The sequence below is a fragment of the Taeniopygia guttata genome, chromosome 8 (assembly GCF_048771995.1).
Source record: "Taeniopygia guttata chromosome 8, bTaeGut7.mat, whole genome shotgun sequence".
Taxonomy (NCBI): Eukaryota; Metazoa; Chordata; class Aves; order Passeriformes; family Estrildidae; genus Taeniopygia; species Taeniopygia guttata.
Genome location: NC_133033.1, coordinates 8,736,331 through 8,762,636, shown reverse-complemented (window position 1 = coordinate 8,762,636; position 26,306 = coordinate 8,736,331). Strand labels below are relative to the sequence as shown.

The 26,306-nt window shown below is 47.2% G+C and overlaps 2 protein-coding genes across 3 annotated transcripts; one reads left to right on the top strand and one right to left on the bottom strand.

Moving 5' to 3' along the window:
• On the top strand, positions 1 to 17,893 carry RAD54L (RAD54 like). The gene is made up of 18 exons (XM_030278827.4): positions 1 to 97; positions 232 to 321; positions 1,299 to 1,418; positions 2,151 to 2,211; positions 3,784 to 3,919; positions 4,689 to 4,758; positions 6,786 to 7,074; positions 7,491 to 7,615; positions 8,952 to 9,102; positions 10,249 to 10,375; positions 12,522 to 12,596; positions 13,009 to 13,139; positions 13,243 to 13,353; positions 13,501 to 13,624; positions 13,942 to 14,020; positions 14,126 to 14,305; positions 15,713 to 15,876; positions 17,005 to 17,893. Exons 1-18 carry the CDS (start codon positions 95 to 97, stop codon positions 17,204 to 17,206), a joined length of 2,238 nt encoding a protein of 745 aa, XP_030134687.4. The 5' UTR covers positions 1 to 94; the 3' UTR covers positions 17,207 to 17,893.
• Positions 17,891 to 26,306, bottom strand: LRRC41 (leucine rich repeat containing 41). 2 transcript variants are annotated; one of them, XM_030278824.4, is made up of 10 exons: positions 26,040 to 26,306; positions 25,862 to 25,948; positions 25,503 to 25,573; positions 23,598 to 24,729; positions 22,955 to 23,200; positions 21,928 to 22,092; positions 21,487 to 21,585; positions 20,889 to 21,011; positions 19,940 to 20,015; positions 17,891 to 18,799 (listed from the first exon to the last, which is right to left on the bottom strand). In XM_030278824.4, exons 1-10 carry the CDS (start codon positions 26,164 to 26,166, stop codon positions 18,565 to 18,567), a joined length of 2,361 nt encoding a protein of 786 aa, XP_030134684.4. In that variant the 5' UTR covers positions 26,167 to 26,306; the 3' UTR covers positions 17,891 to 18,564. The 2 variants fall into 2 exon arrangements, with proteins under 2 accessions (XP_030134684.4, XP_072789149.1); XM_072933048.1 differs by lacking the exon at positions 25,503 to 25,573 and having other exon boundaries at positions 18,420 to 18,799; positions 26,040 to 26,182.

The window sequence follows — 26,306 nt, the reverse complement described above, 5'->3', positions numbered from 1 at the left end:
CCACGCCTGTAGGGGCGGGGCGGAGCCGGCCCGGCGGTTTTCGCGCCAGCGGCGCGCGCGGTCCGTTACCGCGTCCGCGCGCTCCCGTGAGGCGATGGTGGGTGCGGTGAGGGGGGAACCGAACCGAACCGAACCGAACCGAACCGAACCGGGTCTGTCCCTGTGCCTGTCCCTGTGCCTGTCCCTGACCTCCCGACCCCTCACTGTGTTTGTGTTGTCCCTCTATTCCAGAGGAGGAGCCTGGCCCCCAGCCAGCTGGCCAAGAGGAAGGCGGGCGATGGAGATGAGGAAGAGGAGGAGGAGGACTGGCAGCCCCCGACGGTGAGCCAGGGGTGCCGGGATGTGGCCCCGTGTGACCCCGCAGCCGTGGGCAGGTTTGGATGTGTCCAAGTCGCTGTGTCCCGGTGCCGGAGCCTCCTCTGGGCATCGCGCCCCCGCTTTGTGCTGCTGTAAATCTTTGTGTTGGTGGAAGAACTTCAGTGTGTACACTGTGTGCTTCGTGATTATGGAAAAACTTATCCCTGTCAGAGCTTCCAGTGCTGTGTGAAAGGAAGGATGACTGGGTAACTAGGAATAGGCTGTTTATGACAGAATGTTACATATTTTTGTTACGGAGCACAGTTTCACCGATTATCTGTAAGAGGCAGTAAAGACCTCGCTTAGGCATTCATAATGACACAAATCCTAGCCCTAATCCTAATTTACAGTACTGTTCTATGTCATACAGGTTAAAGAGTCTCATATAATGTTTTCTGTGTCAGATCTATTTTTCTGTGCCAGCAGGTGGTTGAAACCATGCCTTATGCTGGCGAGGACTGTGTTAAATCAGGAAGCAGGTCAATAACTTATCTATTTTCATGCTTTCTAAGTGTTTGAAATGTAAGGTTCAGTGCAAGGCCTTCCACCTGCATAACACCAGGTGCTGTGGAGCCTCTGGGGACTTTGATGTAGTTTGTTCCATGCTACTGACCGTTCCTTTTCTTAATTCTGCTTTTGCATTTGTGTGGCGGGACAGGACAAATCCTAGCATGCACAAGCCTTTTACAGGTTAGAAACTGGTAGCTATGTTCTTAACTAGGAAAATGCTTTAAGCTTAATGTAAATTGAACTTTCAGGTTCAGTGGCCTTGCTGTGTGAGTGCTGCGGCAGCAGGGGTGGGTGATGGCTGTGTGTGCTCAGAGCTGCTCGGCTGCCTGGGCGATGGTCTGTGTGCTTTAGTGCTTACTGAGTGTGGCTGCAGAGCAGCTCGGCTCTCCCCAGCTGCCCCTGAGTTGTTTGGTTCTGGTTCTGTTCTCCAGGACCGGAAGAGGCAGAAGGCAGCTGCTGAGACAGAGAGTGGAGAATGCTACCGGTCACCTTTCCGCAAACCCTTGGCTCAGCTGACCAACAGACCCCACTGCCTGGACAGCAGTCAGCATGTGAGTGGGGTTGCTGCTGCTACACACACAGCTCACTCAGCAAGGAATTCCCAGTGCCTCCATGGCCCCTTTTAAACTGAGGCATTATGCAGGCATTAAGTATTTTTGGAGAGGCTTTTGGCCAGCTCCAGCCCTTTAATGTTAAAGGAGCTGTGGTGGGGGAACTTGCTGGAGTGGAAATCCTGAATGAGGGAGTTCTGTGAGACCCAGGTGAAGGACAGTACCCAGAGGTGTGAGTTGCTTTCCACCCAGGTGAGTCAAATGCTGACTGCCTGCCCAGTTCTCTCTGGGCTTCCACTGCTGGAGACCAGATGCTGGACTAGCTGGGTGCTTGCTGATCCAGCATGGATGTTCCTGCAGTGGTAGCCCAGCTCCTTCACAGGAAATTAGTTGCCTGACTAAATTACCGAGGCAGGGGGCAGCAATAAGTTTTAAAGAAGTGAATAAAGCAGGTGGATTTAGGAAGATGGGAGCTATGAAAAATCAATTTCATGTATTAGAAAACCCAAAGGAAAATCGTTTTGAAAAGCAGAAGTGGTGGAGGAAATTGTGCTGAATTGTTACTTTCTTCCTTTTGGACAGTCTTGAAAGTAGTTGAAGCTTGAGTAGATTAAATAGAGGGACTCTTGAGTACTTGGCAAAACTGAGTTCTCAAAAAATGTCCTGGACTTGCATTCTTGAGCAATCTCTGATTTCAGACTTTTGAAATGTGTTTTCTTTCTGAATTCCTAGGAGGCTTTTATCCGCAGTATTTTGTCCAAACCCTTCAAAGTCCCCATTCCAAATTACAAAGGTAAGATGAGGAGGTTTAAGGATTGTCTAGATTGGCTGACTCGGGTAAAACAGATGATGCTTAGGCCTGTCAAATATATCTGTGGGGATTATTGTTATTTTTTGCACTGATGCATATGTTCCAGAAATCCTGACTTAATTTTGAAAGAAAAATACTGGCATATTAGCAAAGTCTTCATATTTCTTACTAGTGTTTAGTTTGGATAATCTTACATTTCAGAATTGGATTTTATAGTCTTACTGCTATGTATTTGATGTAGTGCCAGGAGATTTTACACTGTATCACAAATACAAAAGCAAAATTAATTCCAAGCCACGAAGGTTTATCATTTAAATAATGATGCTAACAGACAGAAGGCTCTGGTGAAAAAGATTGTTTGTGCCAGTTTTATTTCTACTTGGCTTGGAGTGTTGAGCCTCAAGGTGATCTTCAAAACAAGATCATTTTGAAGTTCAAAGCCTCAGCTGGTTTGAATCAGTGAAACATAAGATCTCAGAATCAAATGGGCCTGTTCTTGTCCCCTGCTTGCCCTTCACCCTCCAGCTGAAAAACTCAAATGCAGATCAACCAATTTCACTCAAACTTTAGTTATAAAAATGTCTGTAAGCAGCCACTGAATATGGAGTGACAAGCCCTGACAGAGTTTGGCAAAGCTCACTTCTGGAGAAGCGGATTTATCAGGAGGCTCAAACAGAACTGTAACTGGAAAAGCTGCTTTCTGTGGCTGGTACCTTGCTCTCTTAATTGGGAAAAGGGGCTGTTTCTTGTGCTCTTTCTTGTTGTGTGTGCATTGCTGCCTCAGCTTGTGATACACTCCTGTTTTGCAAGGAGCTTTTTAGTAAACAGTGGACAAATAGACTGAGTCTTTTTCAAGCAAAATCAATCCTGGGAGCACAGTTGCCTGAGTTTTGATGGGAAAAGGGATTTTTACGTATGTTCTTGTGTTCATCTCTATTTCAAAACTGTGACATCAAAATACAGTACTAGGAAAAGGGACTCCTGCTTGGTTTCTGCTTTTCACAGAAGTTGGCTCCAAGGCCAAACATCTACTATTGCTCAGCAGAGAGAAAATAATACCACAGGGTTGGTAGTGACAATATGATGCTGGCTGTGGTGCTGTAGAACTTCATCACTGTTAAAGATCAGTTCCTGACCTTGCGTCAAAGATATAACTCCAGCTAAGTCTGGGTTAGGTGACCCCAAAAGAGAATTTCACCCAGCATATTCTATATGTAAGAGTGTATTTTTTGGGCTGTTGAGATCTACATTCTGGAGTTCTCCTTGGCTTTCAAAAAACTATAACAACCACCTTGGGTAAGCGGTTTCATTGCTCCTTCATTGCCTCTGTTCCTTCATTCTCTTTTTTCCTGCCGCAGAGCTTCCCACTGTGCTGCCAGAGCGCTGCCAAACGACGGCCCCACTTAGGTTTGCTGTCTTCACCAGCTGTGTGTGCACCTCCACTCCAGCACCCAATTAATTCACTGTTCCTTAGTGTAATCAGACTCAGCTGCCAGGCTCTGCTTGCTTCCAGGAAGATGTTGTTGTTTGAGCTGTGCCTTTGTTCCATTTCAGGGCCCCTGGGCTTGCGCTCGCTGGGAGTCAAACGGGCAGGACTGAGGGGTCCTCTCCATGACCCATTTGAGGAGGGAGCTCTGGTTCTGTACGAGCCCCCGGTTCTGAGTGCCCATGACCAGCTGAAAATAGACAAGTGAGTCATCACCTGGCATGAATGCTGCAGCTCTGACCCCTTTCTGGGTGTAGGTTTATGTGCTTTTCTCCCAAATGTGTTTGAGCTGGGGTCTGAACATCAAGGGGATTTAGATTCCAAGTATTCTGCCTGGATTGGTTCAGGTATGGTTCCAGTCAAAGAAGGAATGTAGCCATGCTGGGTTGTTTGTGTTCTTTCACTGACTGTTCCATCTCTCATGCATCAAAAATTTAAACCTGTTGCAGGGAATGAGCATACACACATGGAAAAGTTGCTTAGAAAATCTTATGGCTTAGTCATTAGTCAGGAAACATCAGCATCTAAGGACAAACAAAGGGAGATGACTGTCAAATGTTAGGCTGCCTACTGGTTTTTATTCTGAAGTAGTTCCTTTTGTGCTATTGTTATAAATTAAAAAGGCTGTCAAGTGGGTCTTCAGGGACAGAGGGAGGGCTTTCTCTCTCCAGAAATTTAGTTATGATATTGTTATAGAAACAAGAAAAACAATACTGACTTTTTAACTGTGTCTCTGAATCACACTCTGCCCTTGTTTTAACCACAGCCCACATACATGGTTTCATGGATGTTACAGACTGTGGGCAGGTCTCTTAACTTCATTCTCAAAGCTGAATTAATCAATTTTTCACTTGTTTGAAGTTGCTTCCCCTGTGCGACAGGAGAGTCCTCAGTATAGCAGTGAGATTTAACAAAACCTAAACGTGTGCCAAATTCCTCAATCACATTCTTCTTCCTTGACTGCCTCCTGCAGGGACAAGGCACCTGTCCATGTTGTGGTGGATCCTGTCCTCAGCCGTGTTTTACGACCCCATCAGAGAGAAGTAAGTTTTCTATTGAGACCTGAGGGTGTGGCTGGAGGATTTGCTCCATTTCAAAAAGCCACATTTCCTCTCCTGGAGTTGCTACAGGTCTGCACAGACCTCACAGACTGACAGTCTAACAGTCTGTTGCAAATACCAAGTGAAGCATTTGTTTTAAGCATCCTCTGAGAAGCCCGAATGCTCAAGATACTTACTGTCCCTTTTCAAGCAAGAGTCAGGGCTGAAAGTCCTGCTTTTACTTACCTTGAAGTCTGGAGATGTAGCTCTGCTGGGTGGAGTTCAGTGTGGAAGGTGATGGGACATAGTAGCAATAAACTATATTGCAGCCCAGTTTTGAGTCAGGCAGGGCAAACTGTCCACCACTGTTTTACTGCTCAGCAGAATTGATTGGATCTGCAGTCCCTGAGCTAGGAAACACTGAGGCTCCAATTTCTGGTACCATGGTTCCTAAGTAAGTGTAGAGTAGGTTCCTGCTTCAGTGTGCTTTCTTTGGAGACTGGCCTTGGTAGGTGAGAGCTGTGCCTGACCTATGCAAACTTGAAATTTGATGGTAGAGACTGCAAAAAACATTTTATGTTGCAAATATGTGCAAAACCTACATGGCAGCAGTGGCTACAAGTCTCCAAGTATCTGATGTAGGCTTCTGGGCAGATCGAAGTTCATCCCAGATGCAGTATATTATCATTGAAGCCTGGAGGAAGCACAGATAGAAGCTGTGATTGCTGATCTTGCAGGCTAAGCAGGCAAAGCTAGATGTGTCCCTGCCTGGGAGATCTTCAGATGGCTATGAGAGCATAGTAGACTGCTCATGGCTTATAGTTTTATCTCAGATCTCATAATGAACCTGTGACCTGGTGTCATGCCCATCTCTGGCTACATAGCTGGAGGCACTCTGGTTTTGGGTAAGCTGCTGCCTGCTGCTACTTTTGTCAAGTAATCAAAGCTATGTTGGTATCCCAGGCACACTATTTTTTGACAGATAAATGTTGATGATAATGTTGATTAGGCTGACTAATAAGTCTCTGCCTGCTAAGATTCCTATGCTGCTGTACTCAGCTGAGGCTGCTACGTAGCCATACTCCAACTTTGTTGTGACTTTCGCCCAAGTGCTGGTTCTGCAGCAAAATGCAGTCTTATAGTCTGTAATGTAGTTCATAATTGTTCAACTGGCTTAAATAAATTCCATTAGCCTGTTACTAAAAGTCTAAGAAATAAAGAAAACTACTTGAAAGCGCAGGTCAAGGTGCTCCATCTTCAAGTCATAAGTACTGGAGTAGAGAGGATGAATCCTTGCAGGTGTTTAGCTTGTACATTTCCAGCACAATGCCCTGGTTTTCTTTGACTCTCTTATCATCACATGGTACAAGAACATTTTGAAGTTTGTGTCTTCTGCTGCCCCATCCCCCCTTTATCTCTCAGTAATGTGTCAGGGCCTAATGCAGGGCTGAGCTCTTCTCCCACCATGTGACATGGGTTAAAACCTCAGCCCTGTATCTTGTCTAAAGCTAAATCTGCTTTGGACCTTGAGCCCCCAGGTGAGTCACTGCTTCTAGGCAGAAATGATGAGGGCTGATGATGGTGTTCTGGGAATTATTCAGGCAGCAGAAATAACTCTACTCACTTTGATTCTTTTAAATTACCTGATTTAGTGGTGTTAAGATGATAAACCTCTTTGAAATTATTGATGCATGTTAGTTCATGGCCAGGCCCAGTCTAATGCAGCCAAGGGTAGAAATCTCTGGAATTCATGTTTGGAAGCTGGTTAGAATTGTACAAGAAAAATGTAGCAAGATTTTGTGCATGTTGTGAGGTACGTGTTGGCACCAGTAGTGCTGTTTCACTCCAGATGTGGCAGCATTTTAGCTGTGCCTCGGGTGGTTTCCCTGTCTCATTAGAGCACTGCATGTCCCCAGTGTGTGCTACACAGATCTGCTGTTTGTTGTGCTATCAGTCCTGTGCATTGTGGTAATTAAGTTGTCACTCTGCTGATGTCCCCATCCTGCTCTGAGAGAACAATTTTTTGGCAGGGGGTGAAATTCCTCTGGGACTGTGTGACGAGCCGGCGGATCCCTGGGAGCCATGGCTGTATCATGGCAGATGAAATGGGGCTGGGCAAAACTCTCCAGTGCATCACGCTCATGTGGACACTTCTCCGGCAAAGCCCGGACTGCAAGCCTGAAATTGAGAAAGCCGTGGTGGTGTCTCCCTCCAGCCTGGTGAGAAACTGGTACAATGAAGTAGAGAAATGGCTGGGGGGAAGGATCCAGCCACTGGCCATTGATGGAGGCTCCAAAGAAGAGATTGACCGTAAACTAGGTACAGAAACGTTTGCAGTGTGGGTGTTCAGCTGGTTGGGGTCAAAATCTTGCATTGGAAGAAGACTGCAGCAGCTCATGTGAACATCTCTGAGCAGTCACTGGATCTCTGCACACTGATGGCTGTTGCTCCACTAACATGTTTAGATCTGACCCTTGCATGTTTGGTAATAGTTGATCTTTTGCCATTAATCCAAATTTAGTCCGGTGTTAGGGTAGTCCCAATGTTCCAGGAAACGAGGCAGAAGGGTCATGGAAATGGGAGTAGTTGTGGGGAAAGAAGAATGGGTATATATGGGTGGAAGGGTTTTCATACATTCTTAAGGCAAATGTTTTGACCATTTAACCCATTTTCTGTTAGTTTTCCTCATCCTTTTTTTTTTTTTTTCTTTTCCTTTTTCCCCTTCCCATCTGCAGTTGGCTTTATGAGCCAGCATGGTGTGCGAGTGCCTTCACCCATCCTGATTATCTCCTATGAGACCTTCCGACTGCACGCTGAGGTGCTGCAGAAGGGCAGCGTTGGGCTGGTCATATGTGATGAGGTACGGGGGCACCTTTAAGGGGAATCCATTCCTGGTGTTTTCTCAACATCTGGGTGAAACTTTATCTGCTTTCTTAAAAGGAGAGTGGACAATGAGATACAAGACATAGCTATGGACAACACCCATTCTGGTGTTTCTAAGAGGCTCTAAGATCAAGCTTACTGTGTAAGCCTGAATGGGACAGGTGTCTTCATGAGCCAAGATATGAAGAAAATCCAGCTGGTGATAACTGCATCCACTTGTAGGTGCCTGATGGGTCCCTCTCCATGTGAAATATGTACCAGAAAGGAGGTCTATGCCTGTCTCTGTTGGTAGTGCCCTGACTTACTGGTTTTCATGCATTGGTGTGTGTCAGGCTCTGCTTTCACGTAGCTGAAATTGAGTTGTTTTTTCCTTTGTCATTTCCTATTTGTGGTTATAGGTAGTGAGAGCCAGAGATGCTTTGAAGGACAAAATAAAGCAAGTGGCCTCTGCCTCCTTGAAACGATCAGGCTGGGGCCTGGCAGGGGTTGAGGTGTCCTCTGTTGCAGCGTAGAAGGAATTTATTAAAGAGGGATGCCACCCAGTGGTTTGGCTTTGTATTTGCTAGAGCAATGCAGAGAGAGGCTTAAAAAGAGTGCACTCACTCAGTCCTGTGGAGTGTAGCTCCCATAAACCTTTTATCTACAAGTCCATGACTGCCCACACCTCTCAGTGCCCCTGGAATGAAGCTAGCGCCTAAGAAATCTGGGAACCCACGTCCTTGGCCTTGTGGCTTCTATGCATTTCCAAAAAATACTCACCTCTGCAGTCTGGCACTCATGAAAAGCATCTTGTCACTTGTGCTTTGTCCTATTCAGTACTCAGATGCTAATAACGTTGCTTTTCCCAGGCATGAGAAATGGGGCCTGTATTCAGATTACCAGTGTAAGGTCTGGCAGTCCTCTGTATAGGTGGCCTGAGTGGTTTGTGGCCTTGACCTTGAGTGAAACAATTTTACTGGGCCAGAGTTCAGTGCTTATGTTGCTAGCTGAAAACATTCCCATCTTAGAGCAGGAAACAGTTCTTAGAGTTACATTATGTGATGGTTGTTTTCATGGTAGACTTTCTTGCCTGGGTGGAGCTCCGATATTCTTGGTCTGGGAAGCTTGTAATGTTTTGTTTCCTCACATACTGGCTACAGGTTTTTCACTAGATCCTTGTCCTTGAAACAAGTCTGTTGCAACACTTACTCCACTAACAGGAATGGAAAAAGTGGCGAGATGCTTTTTATCAGTGCTGATATGGCTCTTAAAGCTGCTTCCTAAAAAGGCCACTGGATTTATCAGGATTATTCCTTTTCTCTGTTTTTTTACAGGGCCACAGACTGAAGAACTCTGAAAACCAAACTTACCAGGCTCTCAACAGCTTAAACACACCTCGACGAGTCCTTATCTCGGGCACCCCTATTCAGAATGACCTGCTGGAGTATTTCAGCCTGGTGCACTTTGTCAATTCGGGCATCCTGGGTAAGAGATGAATGTGTGGGAGATGGGAGGGAGGGGAAGGTGCTAGCCAGGCTTCCCTCAATGCCAGCAAAAGCAACAACTGAGATGTTGTGGAAAAATCACATCAGGGGCTTGTAACTAGATGATCTCTTAGGTCTTTTCCATCTCAAACCATCCTGTGATTCTATGAGACTTAGTCTCTTTCAGTTTGTATCCAGAAAGCCTAGGTCAGGGTGCCTTGTCCTAGAGGCTATGTATCATCTGAGCTCTGTTTAAACAAGATTCTAATGCAAAGTAAACCTGTCTGACAGGTATTTTGGAAGGGGACTCAATTAAGGTAAAATGAATATGTGAAACTGAATGCTACTGTAAATTATTTCTTTTTTCATAACCCATGATTGTCTGAGGTTGTTGGGCATCCAGTCCAAGAGGCTTCTTATTAATTCTAGGGCATGCCCAACTCTAGTTAAACACAATTAATCAGATTCTTAGTCTTGCAGGCAGAATTTGGGCTGTGTCTTTTTCTGTTCGGCTGTTTTGCCCCCAGGAATTCTCAAGGAAAGGATGGAATGGGGTGGTAGATGTTCTACATCTGCTTTTTCTGTGTGCTTCAATTTTGGGTAGTAATTACAGGGAGCTGATGGGATTTTCACCTGCCCCCCTTGACCTGTACTTTGGGCAAGAGTACTCTCCCTGTACTTGCAGTTCGTTCTTTGTGAGATGAGGTTAATGGTGTAACTACTGCAGCAGAGCTGCATGCACTCAGTAGGCATTTTTCCCACTTTCAGCCTGTGGCCAGTAATAAGCAACTGATTACAGATAATTTTGGAGTAGGCACAGATAATGCCTGTGCTGTTGTTTGCAAGGACAAAATCTGGGAATAAAAGTATGACTGGAATGTGAGCAAAAGCAGTATGTGTGTGACTGTTTTAGTAAAATTCTGTGACCTTTAGCTTTGCACTGTTGTTGGAGTACAAAATGATTATCTGTTAAATTGATTTGTCTGCCTTGTGTGAGTCTATTGGCTAGAAAAAAACCCCAATCTTATGGATGGAATGAGGGTTTGCTTTATCTGCTGGGCCTGGCATTTGGGGTGTGGTGGCTGTGGGATTCTGATCAAAGGTTCTTTGGTAGTAGTTATCACCTTTTCACTTCTGTTTTATACAGGAACCGCACAGGAATTTAAAAGACATTTTGAAATGCCTATCTTGAAAGGAAGAGATGCAGATGCAAGTGAAGCTGAGCGACACAAGGGAGAAGAGAGGCTTAAAGAGCTGATCAGTATTGTGAACAGGTGAACTTCATCCCTCTTCTCTTTGCAGAGCTTTTGCATAAGCCCTGCTATATTTCCAAATTACAGTTGTAGCTGTAATGAATTATCTTGCCTGTTACGTCTATTCAGCAAGTGATTGCACAAGTATTGCCCAAGAAATCCATACAGGATGGAGCTTTAGTCTGATAAATGGAACTGACATGGCACAGTCAGCTGCAATCACTCCCAAGCAGTACTCTCAGATACTGAATTATTATTTGACTCCTGTGTTTCTGTTTTCTCCTGGGATCTGAATAATCAGGCAGCATCCTTTTATTTATGTTATCTACAATGTGGGCTGGATCAGACTTGAGATCCATCTGGCCCAGATGTTGAGGAGCAGAAGGTGCATAAGGAATGTCATTCAATTATGCTGTGGATTGCCCAAGTCACAGAATAGCCCAGCTCACACTTACACAGTTTTGTTGGCTCTGTAGGGCTGATAGGACAGACTATAAGTGTCAGAGATGGGACTGATGGGACTTTTGATCCCCGAGAAGCACCTCTGTGATGTGAAGGGCTGTCTTTATCTTTGGTTGATTTGTGGTACTTGTTTAAACCTGTTTTCTCTTCATGAATACAACCAGTTTATCCGTATCTGCTGGCAATTGCTTGGCTCTCTTTAAGAACTTTCTAGAAAAGACTCTTGAATTCTCAGCATTGCTGGTGTCTTCAGGGTTTTTTTTCTGATTGTTTGTTGTTTGTGGCTTTTGTTTGGTGGTTTTAAATTGCTTGGTTTTTTTTGGTTTTTTAATCTGATCTTTTGCAGCTATCACAAATACGATCCTGCAGGTCACAGTAACAGTAAATTAAATTTCACACTAAGTAGAGTCACTGTATAGAGACAGTCCTGACCTTGACTCAGATCAGCTTGCAGAAGCCTGAGAGAAAGGGAAGGTTGGGAGGAGAAAAGCTTATTCCTTCTTGAGGTGCATTTATTTCTTTTTATAGTTGATGAAAAATGGATGTAAAGGTGTGTTCGCGAATGCCTGTGCCTGGCTCTGTTGAAGTCTTTGTCCTTTCTTTATTGTGCAACAGTCATGATACACAAGTAGGGAAGACAAAGCAAAAAAATAGTAACAGATTAATCTGTTGAATTTGGTGGGAATTGCAAATGGGACAGGGATGCAAAGACATTTGGAATCATAGAGGTAAAGCTGGAAGGGCCCTGGAGGAGGCATCTAATCAGTCTTGCTGTCCTAAGGTAGAAGGTGCTAGAACTGAAGACCTAAACCATCTCTTAACCCTCACCCAGCACTGAAGACCTTGCGATTTTCCTAGGACACCTTTTCCAGGGCACTGCTGTCTTTGCAATTAGAAAAGGCTCTTAATGTGTAACATAAATCTTTCTTACTGCAGTTTAAGCCTATTACTTTTCATCCCGCTGCTTATGGGTTCAGAGACCAGATTATTCTTTTATTTACCAATCTTTTACTGATTTTGGAGTTGTCATATATCCCTGCTGTCTTTCTTCTATAGGTTTTATAACATATTTTTGATGCTTCCTGGCAGAACTGGGTTTCTGCACCTCTTAACTCTGGTTGCTCAGCTCAGCACTTTTTCTAGTCCATTCCACCTTTTCTGAAGTGTGGCAAAACTGCTCCATGGGGCATTTCCAGAGGCCAAAGGATATGTGCTTTGCTGGAATCTTGGGCCAGGCCATGAGCCCATCTTGGGTCAGGATTGCTACTGAGTTACTAAATGGGGAGTTGCCTGCCTGTACTTTGGGTTATGCCCACAGCTTGTGGTGGTTGATCCCTGTACTTGTTTGCTGTCCATGCTGCTTGTCTGTTGTACCTCAAATTGCAAATTACTGCTGGTAATTTGAGGGAGAGCAGAGTTTCTCTTGTGACTGAGCTCTCTCTGTGTAGGTGGCATCATGTCTGATCCCTCCATGAACCACATTGGAGGCCTTGCAAAGACAATGGTTTTTATGGGGCTCTGTACATAATGTGGATTGTGGGTGTCTGGCCTCTGCCATGTGTTGGACTGTCACAGACCTTTGGAGAGGAAATATCAAAGGGACTGTCTGTTGACCACATGAAAAATCATAGTGATAAAACAGTTTTATCAGTAAAAGTGATCCAAGAGTCATCCAAGTATCTGATCTTAATTTCTCTCTCTGCAGGTGTTTAATTCGGAGAACTTCAGACATCCTGTCCAAATACCTGCCAGTGAAGATTGAACAGGTGGTCTGCTGCAGGTACCAAAAAGCATCTGCTGTGTCTGGGAAATAGTGGAAGCAACAGGAAGGACTGAAAAATTGCAATAAGCCCTTCAATTCTTGTGGTGATGCTTCCCTCTAGGAGTGATGTTGTAGCCATTAGAAATAATGTTGCTTTTCCTCCTGAAGCCACACTCCACAACTGGTGGTTCTGCCAACCAGCTGGTGAACTCTGGGAAGCTGTGTAGAGTAGAGCCCTGGGCTGTGCAGTCTCTGCAAGCTTCTCTTCCAGTTCTGGAAGATAGCAATACTCTACCAGCAGCCCTGGGGGCAGTTCTAGGCTGTCTGTGCTGTAGCAGACAGCTCAGAAAAACTCTGTGTAGATGGAGCAGGGATTGTTTGCATTTGTTTGACTGCAGGCTGGGACTGCAGAGCTCCTGTTGTCTTTCAGACTGACACCTCTACAAACTGAGCTGTACAAGAACTTCCTGAAGCAAGCCAAGCCAGTGGAGGAGCTGAAGGAGGGCAAAATCAGTGTTTCATCTCTCTCTTCCATCACGTCCTTGAAGAAGCTCTGTAATCGTGAGTTGTTCACATGGGCTTGGGCTTTGCGCTGTTGGTGAAGTTTTTTTGGGTCTCTCTTGTGCACTCTAAACAGAGTCTCTGAGCTCTGTTTGTTCTTCAGATCCTGCTCTTATCTATGATAAGTGCGTGGAAGAGGAAGAAGGATTTATGGGAGCCCTGGGCTTGTTCCCTTCTGGCTACAGCACCAAATCTGTGGAGCCCCAGCTTTCAGGTATGGTGGAACTCAGCAGTACAGATGTGCTGCCTAACACAGGCAACCACGAGACTGTATTTAGCATCTTACCAAGTGCCCCTCCAGGGCCTACAAATTGGGAAATCTGCTCTAGCTTTTTCTTTCTTTCCTTTTTTTTTTTTCCAGGAAAGATGCTGGTTTTGGATTACATCCTTGCTGTTACCAAAAGCACCAGTAATGACAAGGTGGTTTTAGTGTCTAACTACACTCAGACACTGGATCTATTTGAAAAGCTCTGCCGGAGCAGAAGGTTTGTCTTTGGGTTTCACTGCTTTAATCCTGCTAGACTGTACTTGTCGCCTATACTGTAAAAGAGCTGGCTATTTCTACACTTTCTCTCAGCAGGAATTTGTGATCTGTCTTTTAGCTCAGGGTGTTCCTGAATTGGAACCAATGCAGCTTGTGCTTTGTCCGCTGGGTAACTCAGCAGAAAATCTGTGGCCCTCTGCTAACATTTCTAAAGTCCATTCTGTTGTTACAAGGCTGATGGTGACAGATTTTTCTGTTTTAAGTAGGATGCTCTAAAGATGGCAGCAGTCTGGTTGTAGTAAATGCTCTGTATTCCAGGTATCTGTATGTCCGGCTGGACGGCACCATGTCCATTAAAAAGAGAGCGAAGATCGTGGAGCGGTTCAACAGCCCCTCGGTGAGTAGAACCTGCCAGACGTGAGCAGCTCTCCTGCCAGCTCTGAGTGCTGGGAGTAAAAGCATGGCTGCCTCTCCAGTCTAATCCAAGCCTGCCTTTTTCCAGAGCCCCGAGTTCATCTTCATGTTGAGCAGCAAAGCAGGTGGCTGTGGTTTGAACCTGATTGGGGCCAACAGGCTGGTGATGTTCGACCCCGACTGGAACCCGGCCAATGATGAGCAGGCCATGGCTCGTGTGTGGCGGGACGGCCAGAAGAAGATGTGCTACATCTACCGACTGCTCTCGGTGAGGAAAACTCCTCTCCCCTCCTCAGCATGAAGCTCTGGGTGCCAGCCCAGACTGCAGCTGCTGTGATTGGGGCAGAAGGAAAAGAACTCTGTGTTGGTGACCAGAATTGATTGGAACTTAATTGCTTCCTACCCTTAGATGTGTTGCCATGGAAAACCATGAGGGTTCTAGCTGGAGGGTCATTACTGCAGCCCTTGGTTTCTAGTAGTGGCTGGCTTCTGAGAAATAGAAACAACTGTGGCTTTGCAGATAAGATGTTCCTTTGAAGTAATTTAGGCATTTGACTTCTTTAATTTCATGGGGTGTCTGATGCAGAAGTTGCTGTTTTTCAGTCAGGCTGCAGTCTGTTTTAGTTGGATGTACGTGTGCTTTAGAAACAGCAAGTACGTTCCTGGAATTACTAGCAGCATTTGGGATGGAGCTGCCAGTGAGCAGATGGGATAGCTGCACTGTAGAGGAAAACCATGAAGGAGACTGCTCTTTCCAGGCTGCTCTAACACTTTGTCCAGCAGTGCCAGCAGTGATCACTGCTTAGAAGTGTCTCCTCTGCCCTTGTTCACCTCTCATTAGTTCAGACTGTGGGGCTTTTTGTTTGGGGGTGGGGGAGGTTGTTGGGTGGTTTTTCTGTGTGTTTTTTTGTTTTGTTTGGGGATTTTTTTTTTGTGTAAGCTTAGGTTCCTTGGTCAATTATTATTTTTACTTTGAGAAAACATTTTTGCCCATCTTTTCTTAATGGAGTTCTCTGACCTTGCTGCACTTGGAAGCAGGGAGCTCCTTTGCTTTTAGAAATAGGAAATCGGTCTGCAAATCATGACTAATCACCCCCCTCTTTGGTGTTAAATTTGTTTGCAAAATAGGCATTTTGCTCTTAGATTTTTGCCTTAGAAATACAGCATGCTGGGCTTTCTGCACATCTGTTTTGGAAGCAGACATCTCCCTCCAGGCAGGATGTGATTGATCTGTGTGTGGGTGAACCAGAAAATAGTGCTGATGCTCATGTCACCCAGGGCTAAACCTTGTTTCTGCTTCTTGGGGAGATTGTAGTTGGGCTTTTTTGTCAGGGGGCAGCTGTAGATGCTCAGCTACATCCTTTCCTTTCTTCCTGTCAGCACATCCTGGTGCAGTGTGTGAGCTTTAGCCATGAATGCCATTTCCACCTCTTCCTTATATGTATCTCACTGGATCCCCTCCTGCAGCCACAGGGAAAGAGACGCAGAGTTGGGTTAGATCTGCAACAAAAGACATGTAGTTGGAGTGCAGCTACTAAAACTTGCCTGTCACCTGTACTGGTGAGGCACTGAGTGGTCCTGACAGCTTAGTGCCATTTATCTGTGACACTTTTCCCATTTAGAGCTTCTTTAACACCAGTGTTCCATCTGTACTTCATCTCTGACTTGCCTATAGACAGGGACCATAGAGGAGAAGATATTCCAGCGCCAGACCCACAAGAAAGCCCTGAGCAGCTGCGTGGTGGATGAAGAGCAGGATGTAGAAAGGCATTTCTCCCTTGGGGAGCTGAAGGAGCTCTTCACGTTGAATGAGACCACCACCAGTGACACCCATGACAAGTGAGTATTCTGAGTCACTCGTGGCTGGGATAGCAAAAGTTTAGTTGTGTAATTCAGGGGTCTCCCAGGCAGCAGGAGGAAGTCCAGAGAGTAAGTCTCAAGTGTTTCTGCTTCTGAAGCTGTTAACCACCTAGACATGAGCACTTCCTTGCTGTCCTCCCTTTTTGTTATCTAGAAAAGCTGTGCTGGCTGGACAGGTGAGCAAACTATCTTGTAGCTGCCTGTTTTGGGGACTGAAATACTGCAGCTAATGAAAAGAGAAACTGATCAGAGCTGTTCAAGGTGGAGCCTAACTTGGTCCTTCCTTACTGCTCTCTTTCTGATGAACAAATGCTGAACTGTTTCCATATTAGGGCTGCTCCATTGGCTAAGAATTCAGAAAGCCAGCCCAAGTGCTGTTCTGGCAGCTAAAAAGAATACTCTTCTCCATTGTCTGCCCTTCTCTCCCAGCCCAGAGACCTGAGCTATTACAGCCACCAGAAAGAGGACAGGGAGTGCAGGAAAAATGCCTCACTGTGAAAATTAAGACTCTTAATTCAGGCAAGTGAAGATTAGTTTTAAGCTGTATCAAGGCTTAGCTCAGTGTAGGTATCCATTCTGCATGGCAACAGCCCTTGCTGGCCTGACTGCTGCTGCTCTTTGTCTCCTTAAGTGACAGCTCAGTGGGGCATCTCCAAAACAGCCTGAGCACAACCTGGTGGCTGTGGTGGGAGCCAGGATGGAGTGTTTTGGAGCGTGGTGTGCTCTTTGAATTTAGGAGTCCTGATGCAATACTAATAAGGTGTTAGCAGCAGTCACTTGAGATCTGCCTTAAGCAACATCCCACACCTGTCAGGAGAAACTCCTTCTGAATTACTTCTGGTTCTTGCTGGACCATTCCCAAATGGTTAAACATGAAGAGGGACTGCCATTGGAAACAGAACTCCCAGGTTTTCAAAATGTGTGAGTCACTCCTTACCTGTCACACACACCAGAAGGTAGTTACCTGTTTAAATGAAATACAGTAGTAATTCAGAAACTGAAAATCCAGGGGAGTTAATCCAAATGTTAGTGGGCTGCAGTTGTGAACAGCCCATGGCAGAACCAGCAGAGGAGCCTTGCACTGATCTTGCACTGACCTTGTGGCAGGATCAAGTGTCGCCGCTGTGTGAACGGGCACCAGGTGCGGCCCCCTCCCGACGGCTCCGACTGCACCTCGGACCTGTCCCAGTGGCACCACTGCGCCGACAGGCGGGGGCTGCAGGACTCTGTGCTGAAGGCAGCGTGGGACGCTGCTGTCACCTTCACTTTCCATCATCACTCCCACGAGGAGCAGCGAGGGATTCCCTAGCAGGTTACTGTCCCCTGTGGGGGCAAGGGCAGGCTCTGTGGCAGCCTGCCCCACTTTGATCCCTTTCAAGGAAAGGGGTGGTGGGCAGCTGTGCGTGCTGGACTGTTGTGTGGCTGTGGGCTAGCAGAACAGCGTGGCTCTGGAGTGGCTGCAAGGCCCTTGGAAGTGCTCAGTCTGTTGTAGCAAGGAGCTTGTGGCCTTTTCTTTGTATTGTGTGCCTGAAAAACAGCCCCTTGGGAACTGGGAATAATGGGACCTTGCATGCTTGATCACATTTAGCACTGGTTCTCCTGCCTTTGGTGCTTGTGCCTTCTACTCAGCCAGATTTTGTCTTCAGGTTTAAATTGAGCCAGGAGTTTTATTGCACTTGATGTGCAGTCAGGTTTTTTTCTTTGACAGCTCTGGCTTACAGTTGCTGATCAAAACTTGCAGGATCCATTTTTGCTGTGAAATGTGAACCTTGCTGATTACTTGGGAACAAGAGGATTTTGTACAGGGGGAAAAAATTTTAGCTCATATGTTGAACATCTGGCCTGAAAGATCATGCAAGCAGTAGGAAATCGGGCTCTATTCCAGTAACTCAATTTCTAAAACCACTTGTTTTGTTATGGGCAGGATTCCCTGATCTAGCAGTGTTTTAATGAGATCACATTACATGACAGTAATAAAATTCACTTTGGTACATTATGGGTCTTAATTATAATTTTATTATAAAAATGTTACAAAATAACAGACTATTAAAAACCTCTGTAAAATGACTGCAGACACTGGAAAAGGGAAGTGTGATTGCAAATAAACAGCAAGCTACATGGTACATAAAGAATTTTTTGGTGTAAAGTACAGCTTTCCAAATGGAAAAAGGTCAAGCCTAGGGGCTTTGTTAGCTTGTTTTCTACTCTCTTGAGTGGAGGGAGGAGTTCCTGCTTCACAGACCACAGAATGATGAAGGAAAGGAAAGGATGTCAGGTGATACTGTCCAATGCCTCTCCTCAAAAACAAGATGACCTAGACCTGGTTGCCAAGAACCACAACTCAATTGCCACTGAGTCTCTCCCACACTGGACATGGTTATTGGTGAGACATTAGCTGAAACAACATGAAATTTGTCACAACACCAAGTGATGTAAACAACTGTTTGCTCAGAAGCTCATTTGATGTACGTCCCATTTATAATACTCAAAGAGATGGCAGAGTTACATCACCTGGAAATACAGCCCACGTGGTCTGGTGTGTCATACCTCTTCTTCAAATGAACTGCAGAGTGAAAGAACAACTCTGTTCTGCTTAAACTGGGGAAGAACCCCCAACCTGTGCTGTGCAATCAGAAGCTGACGGGTTTCCTCCTGCTCCTGTGTCCCTCACATGACGCTGATGTAATCAGCAAAGGCATGGGAGGAGTCCCACGCGTCGTTGACTACACTGCACACGGCTTTGAGACGCCGCAGTGCCTCTTGCGCTGTCTCTGCATCCTGGTCCAGCCAATTTTGGAAGAGGCGGAGGTGTGTGAATGGAAGCTGTCCCCCTCTCTGCTGGATGTGGCCTTCCAGCTTCTTTGTGAACTCCAGGAGTCCATCAGGTTTGATGCAATTTGAGCTTTCCAGGGAAAGAAGAAAAAGACAAAACAAGAGTCTAGGCTATAATTCAAGCAATTTAAATTACTGTTCCTTCTAGTAACTGCCAGTGCAGGTACCTAAGGAGGTTTCAAGGCCAGGTGCACCTTTTTTTAGCAGTATAAAATCTAAGTGTTTCTCATGCAACCCAAAATTTAGTATGAAGCGCTGGAAACCTTTTTAAACCAAAGTGATACCAAGTTAAACTCATTATTCATACCTCTTACTACTGACTGAATTAAATGTAGCTGTGACCTTAAAAATGTTGCAGCTGTCAACTCTCTGGACCAAGGGACCTAGCCCAACCTACAGGTCCCAGTGCAAGACTCGGCAGTAAGTGATCATTTATCTCTTCCTGCTGAGAAAATCTGAAGGGCATGTGTCAGATCCTGTTATTTCTAGGAGATTAAAAGGTCAATTCCCATGCAGAGATGTGTAAATAAATATCAAGTTGCGTGCTGGATTTAAATCTTGTCAGAGGCACAGTAACAATCAGGCTTCAAGCCTGCTGAAGGAGTGTGGCCATGGTTGAATAAACTGCCAAGTCCTATGTACTCTGAGCAACCTGAGCCATGAGGATATAAAGAAGGGGTGGCAGAATCAAGCAAAGCAGTTGTCAGTACTGCAGAAATGCCACCCACATGTGCTTCATGAAGGTTGCTACCTATCTATCTGTAAGGCCATTCAGGGTCAAGAAGAGAGCAGCAGTTCTCACTGAAGAGCAATGCTGAGGAAAGGAATGCAGAAGCATTCTCAGGATGTGCCAGGAACAGTGACAGCATTCCTTTGCTATGAAGGAGCAGTGGGAACAGAGCTGTTCACACTGATGCCCAAGAATAAATGTATGTAGAGATGTTAGTCCCAACCTACAGCTCAGGGAGGGCTCCCAAGGGAGCAGGAAACCAAAGCTGCTTTAAAGTGGGGCTTGACTCCTTCTAAAGGTGAAATGTCTCCAAGATCCTGGAGATCCCTGAGAGTGTATGTGCCCACTGCAGCATTCTCTGAGCTTGGGTACAGATTCCCTCAAGGAACAAAGCCATGCTCAAGTCCTCCTGCTGTCAGACCATAGTTCAGATCTCTCCCTCCCAAAGCAAGGAATTCCATATTTAGAGCAGCAGAATACCTGACATCCAGCTGGCAGAGAGAAGAGGAGGAATCTTCAGAGAAAATGTCTGCAAGGGCAACCAGTCTGTGATTCCCTGAAAAGGAGAAATGCACTAGTAGCTGCAAATTGGAACTGGTCTTAAAATTTAAATTGCCATAGGGCTGGGAAAATAGTCCAGAAAAGGAGTCTGTAAGCATGTGAATGCAACACAAAGAGCCCACCTCTGGACCCCCAGTGTGTCCCCCTCAGTGACATCAAGTGAATTCATCCCCCTGAGACCAGTTTTGGAGGCAAAGAAAACATTTGCAGATAGGGTAGTTTTTTCCCTAGAAAAGTCACGGTTTTGTTTGAGAAGTCCAGATGCAGCTTTGTTTTAGAAATTACATGTATTCAGGTTATCCCAAGCTTTCCTGTTTTACTTTGTTAAAAATAACAGAAAACAATATTCTGGATTTATCTGCAGTTAATTTCTTAAACATTTCTACTTGGTCTGTGATTCAAGAAGCCCATCACTTCTGTTAATTCAGTTCCACTTCTTTGACACAAATCCTCCTTTACTTGTTCTCATTCCTCCAGTGGCTGCCAACAGCTGTTGAGACACAAACTGCCCAAACTTGGGCAAAATCTGTGCCTCTGAATCAGAGGCAGTGCATCTGACACTGGATCTGCTCCTGTTAAAGTCTGAAGCAGATCAGTATTCAGTCAAATCTGGAGATCTGCTGGAACTTGCATTTGTTGCAGAGAAAAGCAGCTATAATTCTTGTATCTTGGTGCACTGCTGAATGCAACTGAAATTTTGCCTTTAAAAACAGATCCAGTGCTCCTAATTTTGTCAACTAAACTGCACTGTTCCTGCATAGGGTAAGTTAGCACTGAGGTCAGCAGCTCTCAGTGGTGCCGACTCCAGCCCCAGAGTTCCCTCCAGAGAGCTGCTCTAAGGCCCCACAGCCACACACAGCATACGCACCCAGGCGGTTCCCAGGCAGTTTGAGGCTCTTGAGTGATGAATTTCTTTTCACTGTATTGATTATTTCTGATAAAAACTCAGCAGTAGAGCTTTCAAACAGCCGACAGAAGGAAAACGTGATTTCTATGAAGAAATGGATTTACAGTACATATGAGTACTCCCTGTGCTACATTATTCCATAATTGCATTCTGCAGACAGTTCCAGCCCCTAATCCACATGTAAGAACAAATTTCCCCCAGCAGTGGATTGCAAATAACTGCACTTCTGCTGTGTCAGGAAGAGAGCAGAGATCACACCCAGGCAAGTGGCTCTGCCAGCTCACTCAGTTAAAGGCTGATGTGCTCTGCAGTTTAAAAATCTTTGTTTTATAGCTGAGACTGCAGACACTTCCCTGCAGGATTTACCAGCAGCTGCCCTGCTCCACTGGCACAAAGATGGGCATGTTCCCATTCTGACAGCACCTGCAGATCTGTTCCAAATATCTGTGACATTTGGCTAAACAGTACACATTCAAAGATCCCCTCTTAAATACCAGCCAGCCAAAAGCAGCCACCCACAGCAACTTTCCAAGCATTAGTACCCAGGAGCTGGCTGTACCTTGTAGGCCAGGATCCTGAAGCAAAAGCAGAACTTCTTTCTGGTGCTCAGCCAGGTTCACATCATGAAAGCTCAGTTTCTTCAAATTTGAAGTACACTCTAAAAGCAAAACAAGTTCTCAGGTAAAGCACTGCACATCCTTGGGGTAAAAAGACCCTGACCCAACTACCAGCTAACACCCAAAAACTGACTTAGACTGTGGGTAATTTGTGCTGGATTGTGAATAATAAAAAAGGAACCATTGTGCTGTGCAGGATCACCCACATAACACAGCATGTGGGATGGTTGACACCCGTTTCCTTTTCTCGGGAGACTTCAAGGAGGTCCACACTGAAGAGATGGACCCACCTAAGCTGGCTTCATGCTAGAGGATGGAAGACCACAGCATGGAAGCTACAGTGTGTGTGCCCCAGTGATGCTGCCTATGGGTTAGCAGAGTACCTTTGAGCACCTCCAAAAGGAGCCCGAGTTCCTGGGGGCAGGGCAGCGTGGCACTGTCAAGGGACAGCTGCTGGAGGGACTTGGACGCCTTGAGCACTGGCCGCAGGAACGCAGTGTGCAGAGGTTCCCTGGGGAATCGGATCTCCAGCACCTCCAGGCAGCTTTCTAAGGGAACAAAAACAATGAAAGAGTTTGCTCTGGAGTGCCTGTCTTCAGTGTAGCTACAGCAAGCAGGAAGCCTCAATGCCCAACACCACCATCCTTTAGGCTGGTAGAAACTGCCTATGCACCATGCCCTGCCCTAAGGAGCTACGGCAACTCAGACCTGGAGTATGTCAATCACAGATCACTCCAGGATTCCTGCCAGACCACAGGGCCACCAATTCCTACTGTGCTCACCAATGCCTGAGAAAAAGTCACCCTTTAAGGCAAAGGCCAGCCAGTATCTTCCCAGAGTACACATCTTTCTTGACCCCACTCCAAACTGCTCAGGCTTTGCTCACTGCTTTTCTGGCAATTCAAGGGCCAATGAGGGTGATGGGAGACCTGTGAGCTGAGCACCCACTGCTGTAGCTCCCAGGCTGTAATCCAAAGGCTTGGGTAGTGCCTTTGCCATCTCCTGTGGTATTGTGATGATCAAAGGATGCTTTCCCTCTGCTTAAGGGTATGTCTAAGGCTTGCAGCCTCACCGTCAATGGGACAGACAAAATGGAAGGTCACAGTCAATTTACAGATCTGGAGGGAAAGAATCCCTATGGACAGTCACAAGTAGCAGGTTGTGACTGGCCCTGCACAAAGCTGATGTTGCAGCATGTTGGGATACAGCAATAAAACATTTTCTCCAAAATTCCGGCTCCACAGAACACAGATTAAGGGACAAATGGCAACAACAACTAAACCAGAAAGGTAAGGCTGTAATTGCCTAACAACAAACCATCATAATAGTGTTGAGTGAAGCTTGTACCAAGTCTTTACAGCTCTACCTGCCTGCCAAGTCCTGGCCATCACTTGGAATGATGATTCCTACCTGGAATTTCTGCCTCGCTGCAGCTTGGACTCGCCCCTGGCCTGCTGCCCTCCAGCTGGTTTTTGAGGTCGAAGCTGACTGAGAGCGTGTGGAGCTGGGGAAGGGCGCTCAGGATGCAGCGGACGAGCTCCATGCAAGGCATGTGGGAGAACATGTCGCTCACGCGGAGCACGCGGAAGCGGCACTCTGGGTGGCGGGACAGGGCCCGGAGCCCGGAGAGGATGCAGGAGATGTTGGCATTCAGGCCTGGAACGGCATTTGTACAGAAAAGTGTCAGCTGTGTGTGTAGGCAGACATGCAGAGCTGGAGCTGCAGCAGCGGCAGCCCGAGTCAAAGGCTAAACTCACAGACCGCTTTATCCACACATCCTGAAGCTATGCTCTGTGCATGGCAGATGCAGATCAGGCTCTTGCCTTTGCCCTCTCTGAACGGTGTTTAAGCACAAAGCCAGGGGCTGCTCTGGGACAGAGCCTCCCTTAAGTCCTCACACTCATTAAACATCTCACCAAACACCTTTCTCAAGATGTGGCACCGATACTCCTACAATACCCCTTCCTGTGAAAATTAACGCAGGGTAAACCCGAGCAGTAAGCCAGACCATTAGAGCAGGGTTAGAAGGAGGTGTCCTGTTCACAGCACTGACCATTGTAGGACAGAACCAGGTTTTCCAAAGACACCCAGGAGCTCAGCAGGTTACTCAGAGTCCGACATGTCTCCCCAGTCAAAGGAATGGAGAACAATTCCAGCGTGGAGACACTTCGGAAGCGGTGAGCAGCTTTCAAAGAAAGGATTCCTGCAGGTCCTCCTCTTTTCTTACAGCCAGCATGACCAGTGCATGGAGATCCTGGGATGGAACTAGTCCAGTTCTCAGTGGTCTCTTCCTCTTTGGTCCTGGTTTTGTCCAGTAACCCTGAATTATCCTCTCTAGCAACAGTAAAAACAAAATCATAGAGATCTTCTGGGTCAGCACAGTGTCCCCTGCTCCGTCTGAGGCAGCGACGTTTCCTGCCCACTGCAGGTTTCTGCCATCTGCGTGTCTTTCGAGGAATGGAGTGACAAGACAGCTGCTCTGAGCTGGAACGAGGGGAAGAACCCCCCTGAATGCTGGTGTGGCCACAGGGCACCTCACTGCTTGTCTCTTCACAGGCTGGGCTTTGCAGGGGAGGACTTCTGGGGCCAGAGAGGACAGAGGTCATGTGAGCATCAGCCTCTTTTGGGGATCTCTTCTGTTTCTCACCACCGCTCCCCTCCTGCTCAGCATTACAGCCCCTCTGTGCTCCCTCCTGTGCTGACTCCTGGCTTTGGGCTCTGTCCCCCTCTCTGCAAAGGCCACACGGGCTGCCGTGATAGGCGAGGGCATTTCCCGAGCGCCAAAACCCAGCGCTCATGGTCAGGATGAGAACGAGAAGAACCGTGTCAGGAACAGGCCAGGAGCACATGGACACCTGGCTGACGGAGCCGTGGTGGATCAGCCGGTGAAGGAGCAAAGCCAGTGAGCGCCTGACGGACTGGTCACAGGAGAGGAGGTGCTGGAACTTCAGGACCCGCAGGGAGGCAGCCAGGTTTTCAAGCACCTTATGGTTGTGCTCGGCAGCGAGTTCCACAGCCCCCTGGAGCATGTTGCAGAGGGTGAGCTGGGAAACGTGTGGGGAGCTGTGCAGCAGCGGCGAAAAGTGACGGTCGTGGAGGCGCCAGTCAGAGGAAACGTCCAAGACACCATGGAGGACGTTGGAGAAGAATGTTTCAAGGAACTTCTTCCTCCAGCATGTTATGCTCTGCAATTGAACAATAGGGCATAGGAATAAAAAGTCAGCATTCCTTTTTCTTGTTCTTTTTAAGTTAAAATATTGCTGTCTGCTAACCTGGTGTCCAAAAAACCCCTCCTGCTAGCTCCACTGAGACCACCTCTAGTTCTCACCATCCTTCCTCAGTGTGTTCCTTGAAAACCTGAGTGAACCCCATTGCTCTCTTCATCTTCTTTCTGGCCTAATTTAAACACTCTGTGGCTTGGAGCTGGGCCTTTTTTTTCTTTTTTGCCTATTAAAAACCACATCACCAGCAATTTTCTTCTAGCATCTATTTACTGGCTGTCATTAAGTTGTCTGTAAATGATTCTTCTACAATGATGAAGCAATGAAGCTGCTTCAGTTTTTCTACATAAAACCATTCTCCAAACTCACTGTCTTCTCTATTTTCCTCATGCTTTGTAAGACATCAGCATATTTTTTGCCAGTGTAGGTGTAAACGTGATAGAAGATACTGTTTTTATCGTCTGTTTCAGTGAGAATCTCTGAAGACAAAGATTTACTCTTTTGGCAAACTCAGTGTTGGGAGATGAAGGGTGTGGTTGTACACTATGCTTCCTTTATGAATCCCATTTCCCAAAAAGTTTGTATTACCGGGGTCATGCCTTGGTCCGGAGCTCTACGAACGCTTACAAACAGGTGCCAGGAATTGATTGGAGGTAGCCAGAAAGAAAACCTCATGGAAAACAGCAGAAACAGGGCTCCTGTGTCGAGCCCCTTGTCCCACCAGAGCGTTTCCTCACCTCCGAGTTGGGCGGCCTGGTTTTCATCACATCGTCCCACAGCTTGCGCCAGATGGGCTGTGTCGAGAGGCCTGGCGGGAAGAATCATCAACCGGGCGTTTCACCCCTCTCCGTGTCCTGCTCCGCAGCTCGACGGATGCCGGGGACACAGCCCGAGCCCGTCCGGGCGTGGGACAGAGCGCGGTGTCCCCGGGACCGCTCTGGGTCGGGGCTCCCGTGTCCCGCCGGGAGCGCTCCTCTCCAGCTGAGGGTCCCTGCGCTGTGGGCTCCTCCCGCCGGCTTTGGGGGCATCCCCCCAGTGTCCCCCATCAGTTCCAGGGGCCCGTCCCTCCCGCCCGCGGTGTCCCCGCCGCTGTCACCTGCTCTCCGCGCGGCGTCCTCGGCCCGCTCGAGGTGGAAGATGGTGAGGAGCGGCAGGAGCCCCCGCAGGAGGTGTCCGGGCAGCGCTGCGGAGAGCCAGAGGGAGAGTGCGGCAGGGTGCGGGCAGGCCCGGACCCGGCGCCCCGCCGCCCCGTGCCCCGCCGCCCCGCGCCTTACCCCAGACATCCCGCTCCAGGGCGGCCATGCTGCGGCTGACGGCGGCCGCGCTCAGCGCCGACAGACTGCGCGGCCGCTCGGCCGCCATCGCCGCCTCGGGCACGGCCCGCCCGCGCCGCGCCGCCATCTTGGGAAGCGGCCCGAGCGGGCGGCCATGTTGGGGAGGTCGTGCCGAGCGGCGGGCGGACAGGCCGGCGGTAGCAGCCCGGCCGAGCCGGCCCCGATGCCGAGACACGCAGGAAGAAGGGAGAGGAACGGCGGGAGCGC

Bases quoted from the DNA above. Each gene is read 5' to 3' on its own strand.
- RAD54L (XM_030278827.4), top strand. The intron at 3,920-4,688 runs GTGAGTCATCAC...TGCCTCCTGCAG, and splicing joins GACCAGCTGAAAATAGACAA to GGACAAGGCACCTGTCCATG. The intron at 13,625-13,941 runs GTTTGTCTTTGG...TCTGTATTCCAG, and splicing joins AAGCTCTGCCGGAGCAGAAG to GTATCTGTATGTCCGGCTGG.
- LRRC41 (XM_030278824.4), bottom strand. From the start codon at position 26,166: ATGGCGGCGCGGCGCGGGCGGGCCGTGCCCGAGGCGGCGATGGCGGCC. The intron at 25,949-26,039 runs GTAAGGCGCGGG...GGCTCTCCGCAG, and splicing joins CCTGGAGCGGGATGTCTGGG to CGCTGCCCGGACACCTCCTG. The intron at 25,574-25,861 runs GTGACAGCGGCG...TCTTCCCGCCAG, and splicing joins GGACGCCGCGCGGAGAGCAG to GCCTCTCGACACAGCCCATC.